Source organism: Cetorhinus maximus, chromosome 12, assembly GCF_964194155.1.
Source record: "Cetorhinus maximus chromosome 12, sCetMax3.hap1.1, whole genome shotgun sequence".
NCBI classification, from domain to species: Eukaryota; Metazoa; Chordata; class Chondrichthyes; order Lamniformes; family Cetorhinidae; genus Cetorhinus; species Cetorhinus maximus.
This window is the reverse complement of record NC_135890.1, coordinates 47,233,977-47,256,499: the sequence shown is the minus strand read 5'-3', so window position 1 is coordinate 47,256,499 and position 22,523 is coordinate 47,233,977. Positions and strand designations below refer to the sequence as shown.

General features: G+C 42.6%; 1 protein-coding gene across 1 annotated transcript in view; it reads left to right on the top strand.

Moving 5' to 3' along the window:
* The window catches only part of vwf (von Willebrand factor), a 119,283-nt gene that overhangs the window by 53,755 nt on the left and 43,005 nt on the right, over positions 1-22,523 (top strand). Inside the window, exons 25-37 of the mRNA XM_078553539.1 lie at positions 967-1,123; positions 1,894-2,055; positions 4,078-4,210; positions 5,221-6,611; positions 9,515-9,634; positions 10,329-10,472; positions 10,593-10,736; positions 12,032-12,193; positions 12,333-12,379; positions 13,820-13,997; positions 18,815-19,035; positions 19,278-19,470; positions 20,765-21,112. Of these exons, the coding sequence (XP_078409665.1) occupies positions 967-1,123; positions 1,894-2,055; positions 4,078-4,210; positions 5,221-6,611; positions 9,515-9,634; positions 10,329-10,472; positions 10,593-10,736; positions 12,032-12,193; positions 12,333-12,379; positions 13,820-13,997; positions 18,815-19,035; positions 19,278-19,470; positions 20,765-21,112 (3,400 nt within the window). The remainder of the gene's footprint in view (positions 1-966; positions 1,124-1,893; positions 2,056-4,077; positions 4,211-5,220; positions 6,612-9,514; positions 9,635-10,328; positions 10,473-10,592; positions 10,737-12,031; positions 12,194-12,332; positions 12,380-13,819; positions 13,998-18,814; positions 19,036-19,277; positions 19,471-20,764; positions 21,113-22,523) is intronic.

Genomic DNA, 22,523 nt, shown 5'->3' with positions numbered 1-22,523 from the left:
TTATTGGAAAAAAGGGGGATCAGAAAAGGCGTGGGGATGGAGGAGTGAGTTCATGATCTAAAATTGTGGAACTCAATATTCAGTCCGGAAGGCTGGGTCGGTCTGTCCGCAAGCATGACCCAGGCCCCCCTGTTGCTTGGCATTTCAACACTCCACCCTGCTCATGCCCATTTGTCCGTCCATGGCCTGCTGCATTATTCCAGTAAAGCTCAATGCAAACTGGAGGAACAGCACCTCATCTTCCGACTAGGCACTTTACAGCCTTCCGGACTGAATATTGAGTTCAACAATTTTAGATCATGAACTCTCTCCTCTATCCCCACTCCCTTTCTGATCCCCCTTTTTTCCAATAATTTATATAGATTTTTCTTTTCCCACCTATTTCCATTATTTTTAAATGTATTTCCATCCATTGTTTTATCTCTACCTTTTAGCCTATTTCGATCCCTTCCCCCCACCCCACCCCCCACTAGGGCTATCTGTACCTTGCTTGTCCTGCTTTCTACCCTTAATGTCACCTATTATCACATTCCTTAGATAATATCACCACATTCAACACCTCTTTGTCCTTTTGTCTGTCACATCTTTTGGTTATCTCCACTTATCACTGGCCCTCTATCCAGCTCTACTTGTCCCACCACCCCCCCTTAAACCAGCTTATATTTCACCTCTTTTCTATTTTTCCTTAGTTCTGTTGAAGAGTCATACGGACTCGAAACATTAACTGTGTTCCTCCCGCAGATGCTGTCAGACCTGCTGAGTTTTTCCAGGTATTTTTGTTTTTGTAAAGAGGCCAACTCTGTACACCAAAGATAAGAAACAGGTTGAGTGATATGTGTTCCCCTTATTCTATATTACCCAATGTTTTCCTAGAGAGGTTCATTCAATATATTTGAAACAGTAAATCGTGAAAGAAAAACAAAGGGAAGTTGGATAAGGATAAATACATGTCACTTTTTCTTTTAGATCAACCCTCAGCCTTTCTGGGAGATTTGTGTGTATGACACCTGCTCATGTGACTCCACTGGAGAGTGCCTTTGTCTCTGCAATGCTATTGCTGCCTATGCACATGAATGTGCACAACTTGGTATTCTTGTCCAGTGGAGGGCAGCCAATCTATGCCGTAAGTAAACTAGACAGGAATTAACTTTTGGCTTAGAAAAGTTCAGAAAATTAGAGTTGTTCATTATTCAAAAGTGTGCTTTATGTTATTCTGCTGTGGGCTGATGTAAGCAGAGAAGAACAACTTCCACCTGTAAAGTTGTGGGTAAAACCAGTTGTAAAATGTGTTCTTGCTGAGCGTTCTTAGAAGTGATTAAAAAAAAAATAGTGGCTTATGATGCACCTGTAACAGCGACCCTATGAATGGGAGCTAGTGAATTGTTCAAATTAATGTACATGTCAAATGATCTATTAATCCAGTTGTGGAGTGGGCAATTTTGTGATAAATGTTTCAATGCAACTTCTGTTAAACCTAATTTATCCATAAAGTGTTAAAGAAGAATATTTTTGCCTCAGTCATATCCATCCGACTCAAACTGGGACTGCTGGATTACAAAGTCACGTATCTCAGAAGCAGAGTTTATTTAAAACAAATAAGATTTAATGTATGAGTCTGTATTCTTGTAGTGAGTCTCCTTCATGAGGTGTGCAGGCCAGGAATTCATGGACTCCCATGAACAGGAAGTCTCAAGGAATAATACTGTGATTTCTCTTTGCTCTGGGAATAGAGGTTTACCAAATTTACCCTTGGCTGCAAAATGCATTTATGTGGACACTTATGACAGACAATACTCACTGTAAACTCTGACAACTGAGTGAAAATATTGGTACATTCTTGAGTTTCCCTACAACCCTTTGGACTAAAGTGTTCTTTTATTTTGCACACTGAAGCAATGAGCTGTGAAGAACTGAACAGTGGACGACCAGAATACGTGTGTGAGTGGAGGTACAATGTGTGTGCGCCTGCCTGCCCTAGGACCTGCCAACATCATCTTCAACAGGAAGACTGCCCTGTGAAGTGTGTGGAGGGATGTCATGCACATTGTCCTTCAGGTTAGTTTGAAAAAAAACTATGGCCGGAATTTTCCGCCCCTATTGGTGTCAGACGGGGGTGGGTGAGGGGGTGAGGTGAGACAATATGGCAAGAAGGCCAAAAATCAGTTTCACACCATCGTGAAACTAGTTTGCGATTGTCTGCTCCACCTGTCAGTAGTGGGCCATATTTCTCACCGCCGCCCATCGGGAACCTAATTTCAATACTTTGGCATCTCATTATAAGCCCTGCTCACCGGAATCATCTCCCCCCTGCCCCCAACACGCAATCACGCCGATGTGTTTCACAACTGTACATAAGCGATGTGCTCCTGGGGAGTTGCAAGTCGCTCAGGACTTCGAGGTTTGTTTGCTTACCTTGCTTCGGGCAGCACTCGCAGTCATCAGCCCCAGGCTTCACAGGCACCACCACATCACTTTTAGGGGGGGCTCACGGGCAGGTCTCTACCTGCCAGATCAGCCGTAAGGCTGGGGGGGGGGCGGGGGCGGGGGGGGGGGTGGGGGGTGCTCTTTTCAACTGCTGCAGGGCTAGGGCTTGCTTGAGAAGGGGGAGAAGTGGCTTCAGGCAAGTGAAGAGGCTGCAGGGCGAGAGCTGTACTGGGGAGTGGGGGTATCCCAGGGTGTGTGTGGGAGCACATGTTGATCTGTGCAAGTAGCCTCAAGATGGTGAGGGCTGAGGAGGCAGTCTCCAGAGGAGATGAGGCCAGATGGAGATGTGAGGGTTTGTGAGAGAGAGTGAGTGGTGATGTCCCTTGAGCTGGCAGTGAGTGAGATGCCAGTGAATGTGTGATGACCTTGTGAGTGTATGAGTTTAGAGTGATTTTTCTTTTAAAATAGAGGTTTAGATTGTGGGTCTGTCTGAATTGGATTAAAGCCAGCTAGTCTGGGTGCTTTGATGCGTACTAGTTTTGAGATGTAAGAGAGGTAGAGTTCATTTACATTTTGTTGAATAGAGCATTCAAGAAGGGGAGTGAAATCTGGCATCTAGCTAGCAGAGACCAAGCAATGTTTATATTACTAATAAAATTGGTACTATGAAATGGGTTTTATTGTTAGAAGAGGTGGATTCAAAGGGGCTGGTGATACAATAATAATTTACATTCAGTGAGATGTGCTAGGTATAACTGATGGCAGTTTTGTGTGTGCAGGGCAGAGGCCTGTAACATCAAAGCCTGTAAGCCTACCATTGTGTCTGCACAGGAACCAAAGTGAAAGGAACCTCATTTTGAATTTGTAAGATGAAAATACTTTGCCTGGTGTCTCCTTAAAGTTTATGAGCTGCTGTTGCCTTAGTGAAGATTAGTTTGGGAATTTGTTAAAGGTTATGATAGTATAATTTGTAACCATATGTATATGCTTAACTTGTGTAAATTAATAAATGTCTCATGTAATTTGCTATAAAAACCTCTCGAGAACTGGTGGTCTGATTCCTAAATTTAGAACTGCATCTCAAACATACCACTTAAAAATATAGGTTATGACAGTTGTTTAAAGTTTCCCTCTGGGGTTTTTAAATAACTCCGCCTTTACCAACTGCTGTGTTATAACAATCACTGAACCAGTGGGGCTGCACTCTACTTGGCTTTTGCGGCCATGTCTTCACTGGAGCAGTCCTGGGCTGCAAGCATTGAGATGTTTGTGTGCGGCTGCAGTTTAAATATGGCGCCTTGCATGAGGAAGCAGCGAGGTAATGGTGTGGTGGGCAAATCGGAGGCCACCCGCCAGTGAGATGGCGTGCCTCCTGTGGCTGCATAATTAATGAGGCGCTGGCGGGTATAATGACTTTTTTCCTGCCCGCTACCACACTTTGTGCAAATCTGGGATGATTCCGCCCATAGTCTATTGAAGTTCCGAAATAAACAAAAGGATATTGAACTCAATAATAGCTTTTATAGCTGTTTAGTTATTGGGTAAACAGTACTGGCTTTGAGGATGCATCTTTAAGCCTTTAAAAGGAATAGTTTCACAAGCCATTGGCAGCAAAATTCTTCATCACTTTTTTGTTGTTGCAATAACATATAGGAACCATACTGGATGAGAGTTCACAGAAATGCATTGATCTTGCATTGTGCCCTGTCTGTGTCCATGAGGATCAGCGTATTCCAGATGGACAGGCAATCACTATCAATGAAGGAACCGAAGAATGTCAGACCTGGTATGCTCTTATCCTTTGTAATACATCATGCATTATGTTGCAATATCCCTTTCAGACTCCCACATGCATTTGAACATGTGTTAGGGGTTAGGACTACTGTCACAGAATTAAAAGTAATTCTGTTAAACTCACTGCTTTAAGTCTTTGGGTCTTGCGAGTGCCAAGAAGCTGCTATTGTATCTGAATATTTGCTCTATGGTGATAGAAAATGGTTTAATCACTTTCAAACCCACTTTGCATCACATGGCAATTTTGTAAAATGCGCTTTTTAGAAAAGATGTAAGTACAATGAAGAATAACCTGCATTGTAAAATCTGAACCATTTTGTTTGTGTACCCCCGTGTGTATTTGTGTATGTGGAGGGTGGAAGGTACACACCTGCAAATTCCTGAGATATACTCCCTCGGAGTGTTGTTCACCGCTGGGATTGCAGAGTCTCACACCCTACCTTATCCCCACGCCCTAATCCCTGCCAACCCACTGAGCCATTTAGAATAATTCAACCTTTGCATGGCTGGTGCAGGTCACTACAGATCTGAGCTCGAGACAGGAGCAGAAATCAGTTGCAACTATTTAACAATTGAGATAGGTCTTTCTTAATAGTGACTGAAGCGTTTTTTAAAGGTTTATGCCATACCAATAAAATAAAGGCATTGGAAAATGTTTCTTCAGTCATCTATTTAGTGATTATCACTGAGGCACATACTCACCTGGAAATGACCTGAGCCCCTCAAAAAGAGAAGGTATTTGATATTGTGTACCATGCGGTGATATTAGATAAGATGGAGGAAAGTCACTGACACTAGAAAGAAGCCCTGTGATTCTGATGAATAATCCTCAACCTGTACGCATCACAGGCCTGTATTTAGTGTTGTACAATGTTGACTGCGTGGCTAATGTTCAAAGGTATGAGATGTTGATGAATTTTTATTCAAGTCTATGTGATGAAGTACACTAATAATGATAGGAGCTATTATTTACTCTCTTTTTTTTCATGGATGCCCCCTCAGCCTATGTACCGGAACTTTCTTGCATTGCCAAGTTTGCTCTCTGCCGATACCAAAGATAACAACGACACTGGCACCAGAAGTCACTCCTATGGTTGGTGGCTGCCACAAAGTAATGGAGTTGGCTTTCTTGATTGATGGCAGTAAGTCATTTTCAAAGAGACAGTTTGAAGATGTGAAGAGGTTTGTGTTGGCAATGATGGAACAGATGCAGATTGGCCAGTCGAACATCCGGGTTTCTGTCCTGCAGTTTCATTCACGCATCAACAAACAGTTCGACCTGTGGGAAAAGAAGAGTGTAAGAGAACTTAAAACATTAGTGAAAACAATGGAATACATTGGGGGTTCTAAATCAAACACATATGAAGCTTTGAAACACACATCAGTTCTTGTGTTTGGAAAGGATGCAAGGAAAAAGGTTCCCAGAATAGCCATACTTGTGACAGCGAGTACCTCATCCAATGATGTTAAAAGGGCCTTACCTTTCGTCATCAAGAGGAAAGTCACGGTGATCACAGTCGGCATTGGGTCAGGTATAAATCTAAAGGAAATAGGCTTGATAACAGCCAAATCACCTGGAGGCAAGTCATTTATTTTGAAAAATGTTGATGATCTTAAAGAAAATGAAAGGGCAATCTTAGATTATGTGTGTAGTCGTGGAGCTACTCCCCCAACTCCTTCAACCATGGGAACACTGCTGCCAGAAACAACCGCTTCAAGCACGACTTCACCGTCAGCTGCCCATTTAGTGATCACCACCCTAGCGCCGAATAAAGTAAAGAAACATGATGTCGTGTTCCTAGTGGAAGCATCTGACAGGGTGGGGGAAGATAACTTTAACAAGACAAAGGAATTCATGATTAAAACTGTTGAAAAGTTCCATGAAACAGAGCAAACCACACATGTATCTGTCGTCCAGTACTCAGATACAGTAAATGATGAATTTAGTTTTATAAGCGTTCAGCGAAGCCAGGAAGTGATCGAAAGAATAAGACAAATGCGGTATCATGGAGGAGAGCACACCAATACAGGCAATGCTCTAATGCACATCATTGAAGCGACCTTAACAACGCAGAATGGTGCGAGGGAAGAAGCACCTGACTTGGTATTTATGATAACCAGCAACCCCCCATCAGACAGTATCACAAATCCTATAAACAATGTCAAAGAAAATGATGTCGCATTAATATCAATTGTTGTTGGTACTGACATTGATATAGCCGAGTTCCCACTTCCAGTAGTACCAACTAACTATGACAATATTACTAATATAATTGATGAGGTTTACAAAACCTGCTGCCAACCAGCCATTACTGAAACCACAGCTGCCACCACAATGACAACTACCACTGCTACCATAGCAACTACGATAAGTTCAACAGTGCTGCCAACAGGTGAGAATCCTTTTATTGCTTGAATTGTGAATAAGGTTGGGATTTTACATGGAATTACATTGAATTTATAGCACAGAGACAGGCCATTCAGCTCAACTGAATTATGCTGGTGATTTCATGCTTCACATGAGCCTCCTCCCACCCACCTAACCCAATTAGCATAATAGAGGACTTTCCAGAGTGCACCATGCACCAGCAGTGCATTAGCTCACTAATTTTACTATGTTTCCTGCAATGAGTTAATCTATTTTGTGAATTAATTATTTTATTTATTAATTCATTGTAGGTCAGATGAACAGTTGTTGCTAGGTCCAGATATCCGTAATGAGGAAATCCTTGTCTAGTCACTCCTGTCATTTAAATAGGAGCTTGTAGAGACAAATCAGCATAGAAAAAATTGAAATATCATGATATGAAAATGTATCAAAATACTAACAAATTAAACCTCCATCAGTATATTGCAAACTATTGACCCACACTCATTTTAAGAGTGGATTCACACTAATACTAATGAACAATGCCTTTCCTTCTGCATGTTATGTAAATGCAACTTAACCCAGACTCAACACCCAACCCAACTTTGGGAAATATGCAATGAGAATCCCTGGAGAATGGAGTAGCAGTCCACTTTGTTTTGGATTCAGTTCAGGTTCTCATGCCCAATTTATACTGTAGCTGAAATGAAAACAGAAATGTTGGAAACACTCGGACTGTCAGGCACCATTGGTAGAGAGAGAAACGATCAACCTTTCAGATTGATGACCTTTCATCAGAACTGGAAGATACTAGAGGTTTAAACAAGTGCAGAGCCAGGGAAAAGGTGGCAGGAGGGGAAAAGGCAGGAGAAGGCTGATGGGGTGGAGGGCAGGTAGCTTAAATGACAAAAGTGATAATGATGTAAGGAAAGGGAAGATGATAATGAGACGTGTCTAGGTAGAAAATATTGGTCCAAAGGAGATGAAAAATGATTAAAGAGGGGGAAGGAAGCATAGAAAACATGGCAAAGGGAAGAAGGCTTCTGTCATCTGGGAACATTTGCATTTGTACATAAAGTTTGTATTGTAAATCTGGCCTTTTATATTATAGTTTAGCACTCTAATGGCAAATGGGGCCTATATTGCAAGTTAGAAAGTATTGCTGCAGGGCAGGATTTTTCAGATGGCAGAATTTCCCAACATCCCACCTAAAAGTCATCGGGGAACGCATCTCCACCGATACCGGCTGCCCCACAAATATTTAGATGGGACTTCCACCCCTCACGAGGGAGGAAGGCTGGGTGAGAAATGGCCCTTAAGTGGTTATTAATTGCCCACTTAATGGCCTCAATTGGGGCAAGGATGGGCTGTCCAGCTGAGGCTGAGATCCCTATAAAATGCAGACAGGCCAGGGTTGGGGAGAGGGCAATGGGATGGCCATCTAGAGAATTTTACAGGAACCCCCCCCACCGACCTCTGCCACCGCCTGCAAACCCATTGGCAGGGGACAATAAAATTCTGCCTACAGGGTGCATCTTTTCATGTTCAATAAACTTTGGGGGAAATTTTCTCCCCATAGGGCGTGCTGCCATTTTACATGGGTGGGCCAATTAAGGCCCATCCAGCATGACGCGCACCCAGTAGCGTTCAGTGCTACCTGTGCGGGTGGGGGGAGGAGGGAGAGTCGGGACCTGCACTTTTTTATGCATGCGTGTGAAGGAGAACAGAAATCTCCCTGAGGCACGGAGCTGTCTCAGGGAGATTATGTTCAATGTGAAACATCAAAATAAAAAAAGTTAAAAATCATTTACACATGTCCCTTCATGTGACTTTGTCACATGAGCTAGGACATGTTTATCAAATGTTTTAAAAATCTTTATTAATTTAATGAGCCCTTCATGAAATCTCATCCTGCCTGTGGATGAGGTTTCATGAAAAATGTGAAGGCCGCCTGGGCTCTTCGCCTGCCCGTCAACCTTAAGGTTGGACAGGCAGCCCTAACAATTAGGTTAATTAGTGTATTAATAGCCTTAACAGGCCTTTCACAGTTCGACAGGCACATAGCTGACTCCGCTGTGCGCCCGCTGAACGAAAGATCGGAGTGACGCGCGGTGACGTTGGGACGCATGTTCGACGTCACTGCGGGTAATTTTATGTGTCGGTGTGCGGGGCCCACCCCTGCACGACGAACAGAAGATTCTGCCCTTTGTTCCCAGGAACAGCACAATAACTATGGCAGATTACATTAGAATTAACAGTTGAAACGTTCAATCAGCTGTCAGGAAAACTTGAATTCAGGAGTTAAAAGCATCTTGTCCTTGTCTGGCGTATAGTGCTCGGGAGTGGGACATCAGTACGCTGTGCAATGGAGCTATAAGATGTAACTTGGGTCCACAATGCCCCATGTTAATATTAAGGAACTGGTTAATGCATTTGGAAGAAATTTATCTAGTTTACTGGTCGTTTACTTGTTTATTAAATGAGTTCACGATTCTTTATAATTTTAAGCAGTGACATTTTGTCCAAGCATTTTAACCAATTTATTAAAAATAGCCCATTGAGAAATTTCTAATCCACAAATTTCTGCCACTGCTACTGCAACTATTTACCCTTGCCAGTGTCCTCCAGCACTCAAGTAACTTAACATTTCTTCAATAGCATTAGGCATGTTCTCTTACCACTCGATTTCAATATACTACCTGCATTGTTATGCTTAGGAATTTAACATTGAGGAGACAGACTGTAAGTTTTATTGAGGTGTGGGGTACAGTCAGTTCATCAAAATTCTGTTACATCTTTAGAGTGAAAGCTTTTAGGCAGAGTAGCTTTTTTTCCTGAGAAACGTGTCCTAAAATTATGTGACTGCAAAAAAAGAATTGCATATGGACAATTGCAAAACGTAAGCACAATTCTATCTCTTCCTTGTAGTTCCGTGCACTGAACCAATGGATGTTGCCATACTCCTCGATGGCAGTGACAATGTTGGAGAGACACAATTTGAAGAAATGAAAACATTTGTGAAATCCTTTATTGGGAGAATCCAAACAGGTTAGTGAAACGACCATCAACATGATGGATAACAACAAACTACCACACAAGGCCTTCAACTGAAGAGTCATACGGACTCAAAACGTTAACTGTATTCCTCTCCGCAGATGCTGTCAGACCTGCTGAGTTTTTCCAGGTATTTTTATTTTTGTTTTTGTACAGGTTAGCTTGTTGGTCCTGGAGTAACCCAAAGCTCCTTCTCTTTCTGGTCTGCAGGTAGCGTTATAAAGGCACTTACCTCATGGATTCAGCCGGTCTTGCCTCAGTTTTACCTGATGGTTTCCTGGGGCCCAGGATGCCCAGCCAACATTGGTTAAAAATAGAATAACTTTTAAAATGAAGACACGCAGCCTCCAGAAAAGATTTCAATGACCAACCTTCCTCCTGGGAGTGAAATAGTCTCATGGCTCTCATCCCATTTCTGTTAAAAGTTGAAGTGGGCGGGTTGGGCTCCTGCTTCAGACTTATGGCATTTTCAGAATTATGACTTCCCACTTGATTGAAAGCCACCTGTTTTTGGGAGGGTAAAACTACCCCCACTTTTTTTAGTTAGAAGTTTGAACTTCCTCTATTATTCCCGCTACACTGCTTCATCCCACCTGTTCAGCTGGTCCTGAAGGAGCTTTGTTTCAAGTACATCAGATGAAGAATTACCTTTTTTTTAATTCTACTAAAATAGTTTTTCCTATTGTAGGAGTAGGTGCCACTCATATCTCCATCCTGCAGTATGGGAAGACCAACACACTGGAAATTACTTTTGATGAAAATCAAGAGAAGGAAAATCTTTTACATCTGATTGACAATATCCGGCAAAGGGAGCCAGGGCCAAGTCAACTAGGTATTAATTTTATTGTTGAATTTTTCAGAAATATGATTTCTGAATTTTTTTGTATGACTTGGAATAACTGCAAGCAAATATAAAGATGTATTCCTGAAATGCCTTTGTGATCTGCCACAGGAAAAGCACTCTCCTTTACTGTGCAGAATGGAGTAACGGAGGCGAAAGGAGCCCGAGTTGGTGTACCGAAGATTGCTGTTGTGTTAGCTACTGACATCTCTAAAGACAGTGTTGATTGGGCAGCACAGGAAGCAATCATAACAGGTATGTCACTGTAACTGATAATAGCGACATCAAAACTAGACTGCTCTTTCAAAATGTGCAGTACTGACGGACAGCTGTACTTTTGGGGGAGCTAACTTTTGGCTTGACTGAGAAGCTGCCTGCCCTCTCAGATGAATATAAAGTATTCCATGACACTGTTTTGCAGAAGAGCAAGGAAGTACTCCTGTGTTCTGGCCAATAAATACCCCTCAACCAACATCACTAAAATATAGGGTGGAATTTTAAGCCAGAGGGATTTTACGATCCCGCCAAAGTCAATGGACTTTTGAACAGCTCGCCACATTTTACGACCCACCCCCCACTGTGACAGGGCTATAAAATTCCACCTGTAATACCTGGTCATTATCACATTGCTGTTTGTGTGAGTTTGCTACACTCAAATTGCTATTTTCTGCATTACAACAGTGACTATACGTCTACAATACTTCATTGGCTGTAAAGTGCTCTGGGCTGTTCTGAGCTTGTGAAATGTGCTGTATGAATTCTTCTTTTATCCCTGATTAAAGTTGTTTCATTAGCTACTGGAAATGTTCGTTATTTATCTGCAGCTACCTGGTGCTGATGCTATTTAGTTTAATTCATCCTAGCTACTTTGCGACCTAACCAAAAACAATGCCAAACGGAATTATCACCCTGAGCCATGTTGAAAGATTATTCTTTGATTTTACCTGGTGTCTGCTTGTTTCTATTGAACATACAATGAAATAGGCAGCAGTTTAGTGTTGAATGCCCAATCAAACTTTGGCACTACTTTACTGATTTTTAAAAATTTGTTCATGGGATGTGGGCGTTGCTGGCTGGGCCAACATTTATTGTCCATCCCTAATTGCCCTTGTTCAGAGGGCATTTACGAGCCAGTCACATTGATGTGGGTCTGGAGTCACATGTAGGCCAGACCAATTACTGACTGCAGATTTCCTTCCCTTAAGGACATTAAAGAACCAGATGGGTTTTTATGCCAATTAACAATGGTTTCATGGTCATCATTAGACTTTTAATTACAGATTTTTATTTAATTCAAATTCCACCATCTGCCATGGTAGGATTCAAGCGCAGATCCCCAGAGTATTACCCTGGGTCTCTGGATTTCCAGTCCAGTGACAATACCTCTATCCCACCACCTCCTTTTCAAAGTAGTGGAGTTGTAGCAATCACAATTTTGACTCAAGAGGATTTTATATAAACAAGACAAGCATAATGCAGTAAGTCTTAGTTTTAACAACCTTCAGACGAACTATATAATAATTCATGTTATTGTCACTCTTTTCTGTTAGGTGTTACAGTGATCCCAATAAGAATAGGGCAAAAATATGACGACCAACAACTTTTAACCTTAGCGGGGCAAAATCCAAATAACATCATTCACCTGGGTGAAATGGAAGATCTTCTCATGATGGTGACACTTAGTGATGAGTTTATAGAAAAAGTCTGTGCAGGTGAGGCTGATAAATCAATATTATGAAGCAATTTCGGGGTGAAAAAAATTACTTTCTGAAAGAAAACACTTAATTTCTTTGTGAATTATTTACAGCAATACAGACAGAATTTATTCCAGTTCCCATTTCTCTTTCACAGCAACTATACCTCAGGAATGCATTGATGACAAGGGGAATCGGCGACAGGTATACTTGACCATATGGAAGAATGTGTCAATGCTAGCACTGTAGACTCCTGTCTAATGAAGCTCCATTTGCTCTATTGCACTGTTTAAACACACATAGGATCCAGAATTTCCACAGAATTGTTTCCACTCCACCCAGATAACTTAGCCAGAAGCTATTTATAAATGACCTTTCCACTAGGCCTCCGTGGAGTGGGAGCAGTTGTGAAGAAAATCTGCGCTAGGATGAAGAATATAGTGAAGTACTAGACTTTTGAAACACTCTTGAGCCCATCTGATCGGTCATCAAAAATGAATACCGCTCATTCATCCACTCCCTCAAATGTCTACCCAGTTGTCCCTTAGATATTTTCCATGCTATCTGCCCTGTCCATAAGCAGTTAAATCTACACTACCTTCCCTCTTCTAAGCTTAAACCCGTGTCCCCTAGTTCTCCCTTAGAGTTGTAGCAATCACGACCCTATGATTGCAGTTCAATTTATCGATTCCCTTATGCTGAATAGTGTTTTTATATTAGCTGCTAACACAAAATTAATTTACATCTCAATGTCTACATAGAATCAAAAGCTAATATTTTATTTGATTATTATGGCTCTCCCATTTTAAAAAAATATTAGCGTCTTATTCTGTCCGCATTGATTGGAGAGATGTTGCAATTTGGGATTTGAAGAGAAATAATAGGCTAGATTTTGTGAAAAGACATATAGCCCTGCTGCCTGGACCAAAATCAGGTCCTGAGCGTGTGAGGGCAGACAGTGGGACACTGGGAGTGGATTTTATCAGTGGCCAATTAAGAGCCTGCCACAGGACTGCCTTTCAATTCAGGATGGCAGCCTGCTTCTCCAATCCACTGGCCAAATCAAATGCCTGATAGAAATGGCTGCTGCTGAGGCTTCAGGGAGCAGAAAAGGGTGCCTCCATGTCGAGGTGCCCTCAAAAGGCAGGTGAGATTTTTTATTTAATGTACCGGGGTCAGGCAGGCAGGCACTAGTGATCAGAGGGGTGAACCCTGGCAGCCATTGCCATTGGAAGTTTGGGGTCGGGGGGCACTCTGTGCACCATGGAGCAGGCATAATGGAAAGCTCCCCCAACTCCTGGGAACCGTTTGTGTGGCTACCTTGATACATCAGATGATTTCACCATGTGGCAGGGTCCCTGTCCCAAAGCCGACAAAATGATAGCAGGGCGGAAAATGGCCCTTAATTAGCCAATTAATTGTAGTGATTGGCTGCCCACCCTTGGTCAATGGGCGGCTACTGGTCCTGCCATTGGCAATACCCCCATGGCAGTGGGAAGATGTTCAGCTTCCCTCCCGATACCTTCCGCCGCCATTTTTCGAGGCCTCTCACCTCCCAGCCCATCTCCAGAGGGCTGGTAAAATTCAGCCCAATTTGTTTGTGGTCATTGATATTTGATGCTGATTTAACTACATTCGTTCCAGGCTGGAGAGAAGTGGATATTGCCTGATAAGTGTCACAGCTTCATGTGCAAACCAAATGGAGAAGTTCTTTCCTTGAATCATAAAGTAAACTGTGAGAAGCTACATAAACCGACCTGCAGCAACAACCTCCCCAGCATCAAGATTGAGGAAACATGTGGCTGTCGGTTTGAATGCCCCTGTAAGTAGCATGATCAAAATAATCATCGTAAAATATCTTTTGGGAGGATGGAACAGAGGCTGATTTGTACCAGGTCGAACAGTCTTCTTTTCTTTCTGGATCCAAGGTTCAAGTCAGCCTTTGACAGTGCTGGTTGGCATTTTACCCCAGCAGTATGTCAGGAAAGAGTATTCACTAACATTTTGTGAAGCTGCTATTTTTGTTTATATCTGGCTCTCTCTCTTTTGTGTTACTTATATGTTGGTCTTTAGATTTGGATTTTGGGAGCTGTGTCCGTGCTGTTAAATCCATCCCCTGTACTTGGTGGCAAGTTTGATAGACTGAGGTAAAACTGCTCCCCCAGACCATAGAGAGCAGATGCAGCAGCCAACATTCCTGGGGTCGGCTCTGAGCACAAGGTCCTGGATGACTAGATAAAAGACGAATATAAAAAGTTACTTCTGTGCATGCAGGCCATGAGACACAGGGAGTTAAATGTTCTGAATATAGTAGAATCGGTTTTCATTCCATTGGTTTTAATGGGATGAACATTATGACCAGAATTTTGCACTCCCCCACAGGTGGGTTTTTAGGCGGGGTGGGGAGAGCGCGAAATTGAAGGGACAGGATTCTCTCCGGGTTCCCAATTGCCCCAAGCAGACAGCAATTTTACATGGGGGTGGGCAAGGCCTCAGACAAGGAGCCCGCCCTTGTCCCAGTTGAGGCCCTTAAGTGGCCAATTATTGGCCATTGAAGGGCAGTTTCCGGCCCAGCCTCAATTTTTAGGCTGGTGGGAGGATTGAATTTCCATGGGGAAAGCCCAAAAGAGAAAAAAGTTACATCTCAAGCGGGAGTGACAGGAGGGTGGCGCCTCCATCAGAAGCCCCCTTCTGAAGTCACTTAAGGTCGGGTGGCATCTGAACCTCCCTCCCACCCCGGTCTCTCCCCCAATCTTGCTCCCTTCGTGCACCCCCCCCACCCAGCCCACAACCCCCCACCCCCCAACCAGGCCTTCGCTACCCTCCCTGCCCTTGGACCCCTTGAACTTACCGGGGTCTCCAGTGCCCGGACTTAGGCTTCAACATCCTCCCGCATATCTTCTTCTGTCCACAGCAGCACTGCCACTGCAGGGACCGGAGAGCTGCCGGCCAATCTAAGGCCGGAATTCCTCCCGAGTGAGGGGGCAGGAGTTCCACTTGCAGCCGCCTAATGCTCACTTGAGTGTGAAATTGCTGCAGGGCACTCAGAGTCGGCAGGGAAGCGAGACCCCACCATCCAAAAAAATCAGGCCTATGAGATAAAGATGAAAATTTACCCTATTTAATGTCAGGTCTTCTGAGGTCCATATGCCTCCGGGGAATTAGTGGAGGATATGGTAAATAGGCCACAGTTGCAACAGGACATGACTACGATAACTACTACATCAAGTAATATAAAAAGAAATGAATAGCTAAGCAGAATACAAATTGACATATTAAGGAAAAGATTGTTGGAACTCTCTTGTATTATAGCTCAATATTAATTTGAGCCATTCTCTTAAAATATCCCTTTTCTCTTTAAATGATAAGATACTTCCAAGTCAAAAGATTGTGTGTTCATGGCCTGCAACAAATACTGAGCAGATAGTCCAAGCAGATAGTACTATGCTATGTCATGTAAGGCGCTGTCTTTCAGTTGAAATGCTGAACTAAAGGCCTGTCTGTCTGTGCGAATAGATGTTAAAGCTCCCATCATACTTTCCTTGAAAAGGAGCATAGAACATTAGTCCTCACCCCTCACACCCCCTCATCTCCCCCACCCACTCCCCATGCTCCATCCATGGTAACTCATGCTGACTCATGCCCCCCTTCACCCACCCCCCATGGTTGTCATAGCCTCCATCCCAACCATACCCTGCATCTACCCCCATTGCCACTTATAGCCCCAAAGCCAACTCAATTCTAACTCATGTCACCTACCTACCATCCTTTACCCTTACACCCTCTATGCCAACTTGCCCAGTATCCACCTTGGGCAGATTCCAGAGCCACGTTGAGGTGAAGTAAAATAAAGTTCTAAGTATCTATTACAGCCTTTACTATATTTTTAAAAATTCCCATTCAAGAAAGTCCATTCAAAACTTTTAAATCCCCTCAATATCAAATCCCTTGTAAAAACAAATAGCCTTCTTTTAATAATCCCATGTCTAAGACAGCTAATCTTTTCATAACCTCTTTCAGTTGTCAATCAAACTTTGAACTTAGGAACTCCTGCTGAGATAATTATAGGTTGGTGAACAACCAAGCATTAATAATGTGTTACGACCAACGCCCAGGTGAGGTCCCCCAAAGTTGTTGTCCAGGCGAGACTCCTTAATTTATCACCGTGTGGCTGGGATACCCCCAAATTGTGGAGGAGGGATGAACTGGCTCTCTTTTTTTATTCAGCACTCCCACCCCTGCTGCTGGTCGCAACCAGGGGGAGAATTTTCTCCCCGTCAGGGAATTTGTGCACGGGCAGGCACGGGTGGGAGTGCAGCCGATCAGCGCCCCCAATTGGCTGGGTGCTGCCATTTTGGCCTGCCGAGCGTGACGCGCGCCCAGAAGCACTGTGCACTCCCTGTGCGGAAGGGCTGAGTTGCCTGAGGAGTGCGCTCTTGCATGTTGTAAGTTTAAACAGCCTAATAAAGTGTTGGAAAAAATTTTATGACATGCCCTCTCATGTGAAACTGTCACATGAGCTGTGACACGTGCATTAATTTTAATAAAAAGTTTTCTGAAAATTTTAAATCATTCATGAAACCTCATCCCACCCATGGATGAGGTTCCATGAAAAATGTGAAGGCCGCCTGGGCTCTTCGCCTGCCCACCAACCTTAAGGTTGGACGGGCAGCTCAGCTAATTGCCTTAATTGCTTTTTAACAAGCCTTAATAGGCCTTTGACAGTTCGGCAGGTGCATAGCCGACTTAGCTGCACGCCCACTGGATTGAAAATCTAAATGACATGCAGTGACTTCGGGATACACACCCAACATCACCCCGCATCATTTTAGCCTTGGTGAGCGTGCCCCGCCCCACTTGCTGAGCCGAAGATCCTGCCCAACATTTAATCAAAAAGGATCCTTTTCACGGATACCTTTTTCCCAGACCCAATTGTTCTTGTTTTGACGGAGCCAATTTGATCAGACTTTCTTGAGTTAAAGGTAAGAGTAAGTCTATTAACTACTAAAGGCAAGAAAAGATATAATACATGCATATATGGTCAAACAGATTAAAAGTAAAATTTAGCTTGAGCTAAGTGAATATTAATACATATATATATATATATATATATGCGGCCATTGTGATTCAAGATTCCAATAGAATTGACTTCGTTAGGCGAATGGTCGATTTCAAGGTTCCAGTAGAATTAACTCCGGTAGATGAATAGTTGGTTTCCAAGTGGAAAGTGAATTTGCAAACCAGTCTAGGCATTGCTCACAGGATTTCTTGATGAGACAATACTCATTTCCCATTATGTCCCATTGTCTCTACCGGAGGGAGCAATTAGGTTCTGGATGTCTTTAGAAGTACCTCATCCGGCAACAGGGTGGGATTCCACTACCTGTTAGGGAGTCACCCTGCAGCATTCCAGCCAGTGGCTTGTGTGCATTTAAAAAAAACCCAGGCCTTATATTTAAAGTCCAATATTTCCGGATGCAATTCAGTGCTTTTGCCTTCATTATCATGACAAATGACACAATGATAACCCTTATGGAAATGACAATAAGGAGCTGTGGTAACTGCTGGAAAAGGGTTTTTTTTCACCTATTACTGACATAAGAAGGCTTTTTTTTTTATTTTTAAAGGGATGGGTATTTATATAACTTCACAGCATGACAGTTCCACAGACCTTCTCTGCCCTTCAAGAGCATTTATGTCTATTCTAAAAATTCGTAACTCCCACACTGCGGATTAAGACCATTGCTACAGCGAAAATGGGATCTGTTTCAACTTAGCACTGAGTTTAAATGGCCCTGCTGAGTTGGGTTTCTCTCATGTTTGAATCATATCCCACCCTTTTTTGCCTAACAACAAAAATGCAATCTGCGAGAAATGGAAATGGGATTTCCAGCTTTGGGTCCCTTGGAAGGTCTGCAGAGTCTCTGTGATTCTGCAAAAATGCAGGTCGATGACTGTGCTTCAAAAATATTTAAATGGTCATGAAGCACTTTGGGATGCATTGAAGACATAAAAGGCACTTTAGAAAATTGTCTGAGAATACAGCATTGAGCAATCAGCCTACATTATGTGCTTTGGTCTCTGTTGCAGGCCCTGAGCCATCAATCTTGTCACTCAGATCTATACTGCTGCTTAAAAGGAAAAATAACATTTTAAAAGCAGTTCATGCTGAGAGATTTCAAATTGATGTTAAACTGAAGCACAAAAAGCCCCGACGATCTCTTCTTTACCATGTCATGTTCTTTAAAATTATGATGGAGTTAGATTGGGTAGGTGTAGAGGAAAGGTTTCCCCTTTGGGTGGAATCCAAAACTAGTGGCCATAAACATAAGATAGTCACTAATAATCCAACAAGGAATTTAGGTCTCATTTCTTTACCCAGAGAGTGCGTAAAATGTGAAACTAACTACCACATGGAGCAATTAAGATGTTTAGCATAGATGCATTTCAAGGGAACCTGGTAGAACATGTGGTAGAAAGGAACAGAAGGATATGCTGATAGAATTAGATGAAATAGGGTGGGAGGAAGCTTGTATGGAGCTTAAACATTGGTATAGACCAGTGGGGCCAAATGGCCTATTTCTAAGCTGTAAGTGTCATATAATATGAATTACATTCCTTTTCTTCTTCTATTAACAGGTGTATGCACAGTGACTGCAAAAACACAGATTTCTACTTTTGATGGGCGCGAGTTCTCATTAACTGGAAGCTGCTCTTACTTGTTACTACAAGTTGAAAGTCAAGATACAAAAATAATCATTCATAAGGGCCTATGTCACTTGGTCGCCAATGAAAACTGTATCAAATCAGTTGAAATAAAGCAGTTCAATACTGTGACTCTGTTATATGATAATATGACAGTGAGTACATTCAAATCTTTTCCATTTGACTAGCGGGTCAAAACTATCCATTGTATGTGCAGCACTTTTGGGAGATTTGAACTATGTGATAGGGTGCTATGTAAATAGTTTTTATTTACCAATTAAAGAAAACGTTTCTGAGCTCAGAAAAATATTATTAAAATCGGGGTGGGAGTAGGATCTGGCACATCTTGTTCATGAATAAGAATTTTAATCAATTCCCTATTCTTTCTTTCCATTAGGTTTCAGTCAATGGAAAATTAGCCTTTCCACCTCTAATTGTTGGGAACATGGATATCATTGACCATGGGTCCAGCAGCTTTGTAGCAAATATCCCAGATTTGGGGTTAATTCTTGTCTACAGTCCATTGAACAATCTTTTCGGCCTTTGGATTTCTCCTACCCTGTTCTTTGCCAGAGTATCTGGACTTTGTGGTGAGTGGTGAAAAGCTGTGTGATGTACAATGTTCTGCCAAGTCATTTGTAGATATTATTGACCTGTAAACAGTGTCTTTTTCTAAAAAAATACGATCAATTCCCAAGTATCAAAACACAAGGGATGACTTGTTTTTAAAAAGCACACCCCAGATACGTTGGAGCCTGTAGGAGCACAGATCAGACCTGTCGGGAGCACGTAACAGACTGTTGGGAGTATGTAACTGTTGGGCTGGGAGCTGGGAAAATATATCAGACTGTCAACAGCGCATACCATAGGTCTTTTCCTTTGTTACTTTGACCTCTCCCAGGAGACAGCATTAATTAGAGGTGACAGCATTGTTCACAAGGTTACACCATCTATTCAATGGAGTGAGCTTAATGGGTCTGATGAACTTTTCTTTCCCTTATGTATGTTTCTTTGTTTTTTCTAACTTACAATAGCAAGTTAACTGAAGTTCCTATCCTTGTCCACATTTCATAGATTTTTTTCTAATTTATTTTTTATGTACCTCTGTCAATAACCACCTGTTTTCACTGTCCCAGGCCTTTGCAAGTTCCATTCTGTTACCCAGTTAAAAGAGTATGTGTGAGATCAGCCTTCCTAATCTCTCACATGAACTGAATGCTGCTTTCAGATGAAATATCCTGAAATCAGAAGCTCACCAGGTGTAGGGATCCCAGTGAACTCCACAGTTTACCATCCTGCCAAGAGTTTACAGCTGAGATGAAATTTAGATGTGCTGAATGCTTTTTTTGAACTATGATGAATAATGTATTGGATTTAAATGAATGTGTCATTTTGCTTTGATAATTGGGAAAGCAAAGAGGTTGGAAAATCGCATCCCCAATTTTCACTGCTCTACCATTAGCTTTTTTTTTGCAAAAATATACTTTATTCATAAAATATCTTCAATCACATTCCAAACCATTTCAAAAACACCATTTCAAGGGTACAATCCAGGTTAAACTTTTACAAAATGTATCACCAGGTGCATCAGTACAAACAATATTGCTCTACCATTAGCGGCATTGCCTTCAGCTGCCTAGGCCTAAGCTCTGGAATTCTTCCTGTAAACCTCTTCACCTCCCTACCTCGCTCTCTCCTCCTTTAAGACCATCTTTCAAAACTACCCCTTTGACTAAATCTTTGGTCACCTATATTAATATCTCCTGATGTGTCAAATTTTGTCTGATAACTTGCCTGTGAAGCGAATGTGTTATTATGTTAAAGGTGGGGCAAGTTGTTATTAACATTCTCATTGGTCACTTTTTTAAATTTGTTTGCATCCAGGAACATGTGACAATGAAAAGTTAAATGACTTTGAACTCCGGGATGGTTCTGTAACTGAAGAAAGCCTCACCTTTATAAATGATTGGACTCTGAAAGAATCGATATCACAGAGTTGTGTCGAACAAGTGTCAAAGGAACTGGAATGTGTAAGGCCGGGGGACGAGTGCAACATTCTGCACTCTCCAGTATTTGATGAATGCCATAAAGTAGTTGATCCACAGCCATACCTCAGACTGTGCCAACAGAAGGTCTGTAACGGCAGTGACATCTGTGACTCCATCTCAGCGTACAGCTTCAGGTGCAAACTTCTGGGCATCTGCGTCAAGTGGAGGTCGAACGATTTTTGCCGTAAGCACATTTTTATAGATCTTACAAGTGCCCTATTTGGACAAACAGCCAGCAGCGATGTGAGAAAGTCTCAATGCACGTGATGCATGGACTTACTTCTCACAAAATGATCCATCCCTGCCATTAGATGTATGATTAAAATATTAAGAGGAATCCAGAGGATAGATAAGGGGGAGCTATTTCCTCAGCTGGTGAAATCCAGAATGAGGGGGCATAATTTAAGATTAAAGCCAGGCCATTCAGGACTGAAATCAGGAAACACTACTTCGCTCAAAGGGTCATAATAATATGGAACACTCCCCTCCAAAAGACTGTAGATGCTGAGACAATTGGAGATTTCAGGATTGGGAGTGTTAGGTTTTTTTTTGGGTAAAGGTATCAAGGAATTTGGAAGGGTGGATAAATAGAGATCAGCCATTATCTAATTGCAGGGTGGTGCAGACTAGAAAGAATGAATGGCTGATTCCTCCTTATATGCCAAGATTTTATCTTGAATCTTTTCTGCATACCATTTTATTATGCCCTATTGAGTTGAAATGCAATGTGTCTATTGCACGTCTGCAGTTCCTTTGACTATACAGCCAACCTGACTTTGTGAGATGTGCTGGCAATGTAGAGTCTCATTGGGGTTGAACACAGTTCTGAATTTGATCACCTCATTTCAGGACAAAAGTCAACAGGGTGCCCACAAATGCACTAAGCAAGTGATTGATTATCATTAGCAAGTAGAATTGCAGTCACCACATTGCCTGTGGACAGGAGGGATCAAGCTGACAGAGGCACAGAGCTTTATCCCAGGTTCCAGAATTCCCAAAGTGTAGATGACATCCCTGTACTACTCCAACCATGGAGCTTGGCTGATGAACGTGTTGCACACAGGATATATTTTCCTGTCCCACTTAACTACGTGCACACGGCTATTTCTTGCACATTAATATTGCTGCTTTTTTGGATTGTATTGACATTAAGTTTTGGTTGTAGGTATGTATGTAGATATGACCAAATCTATCCTGTAAATGCTGGACACTCTTAATACATGTTGAACGAAATACAGAAGGACATTTTGCAAAACCCTTTATCACAGAGAGGGCCTTTCCCATGGTTCTCTGAAATCTTGCTCCATGCAAACCCACCCCACCCCACAGCCATGAAGTGCTGCAGGGCTGATTACCAAGGGCCAAGTTGGACTTCCGCCCCAATGACCCGCCCTCTGGAGCTGCCAACCAATCCGATTGGCCAGCAGCTCCATCAGTGGCCGCTGCTGGGACTGCTAGTGAAGACAGGAGCCCAAGGCCTTGGATCCCTGGAGCAGATAAATCCGGGATCTTGGGCCGGGAGTGTTTGGGTAGGTTAGGGAGAGGGACGGTGACGGGGGGGTGGTGGAGGGGCTGGGTTTAAGGGAGGGTGCAGG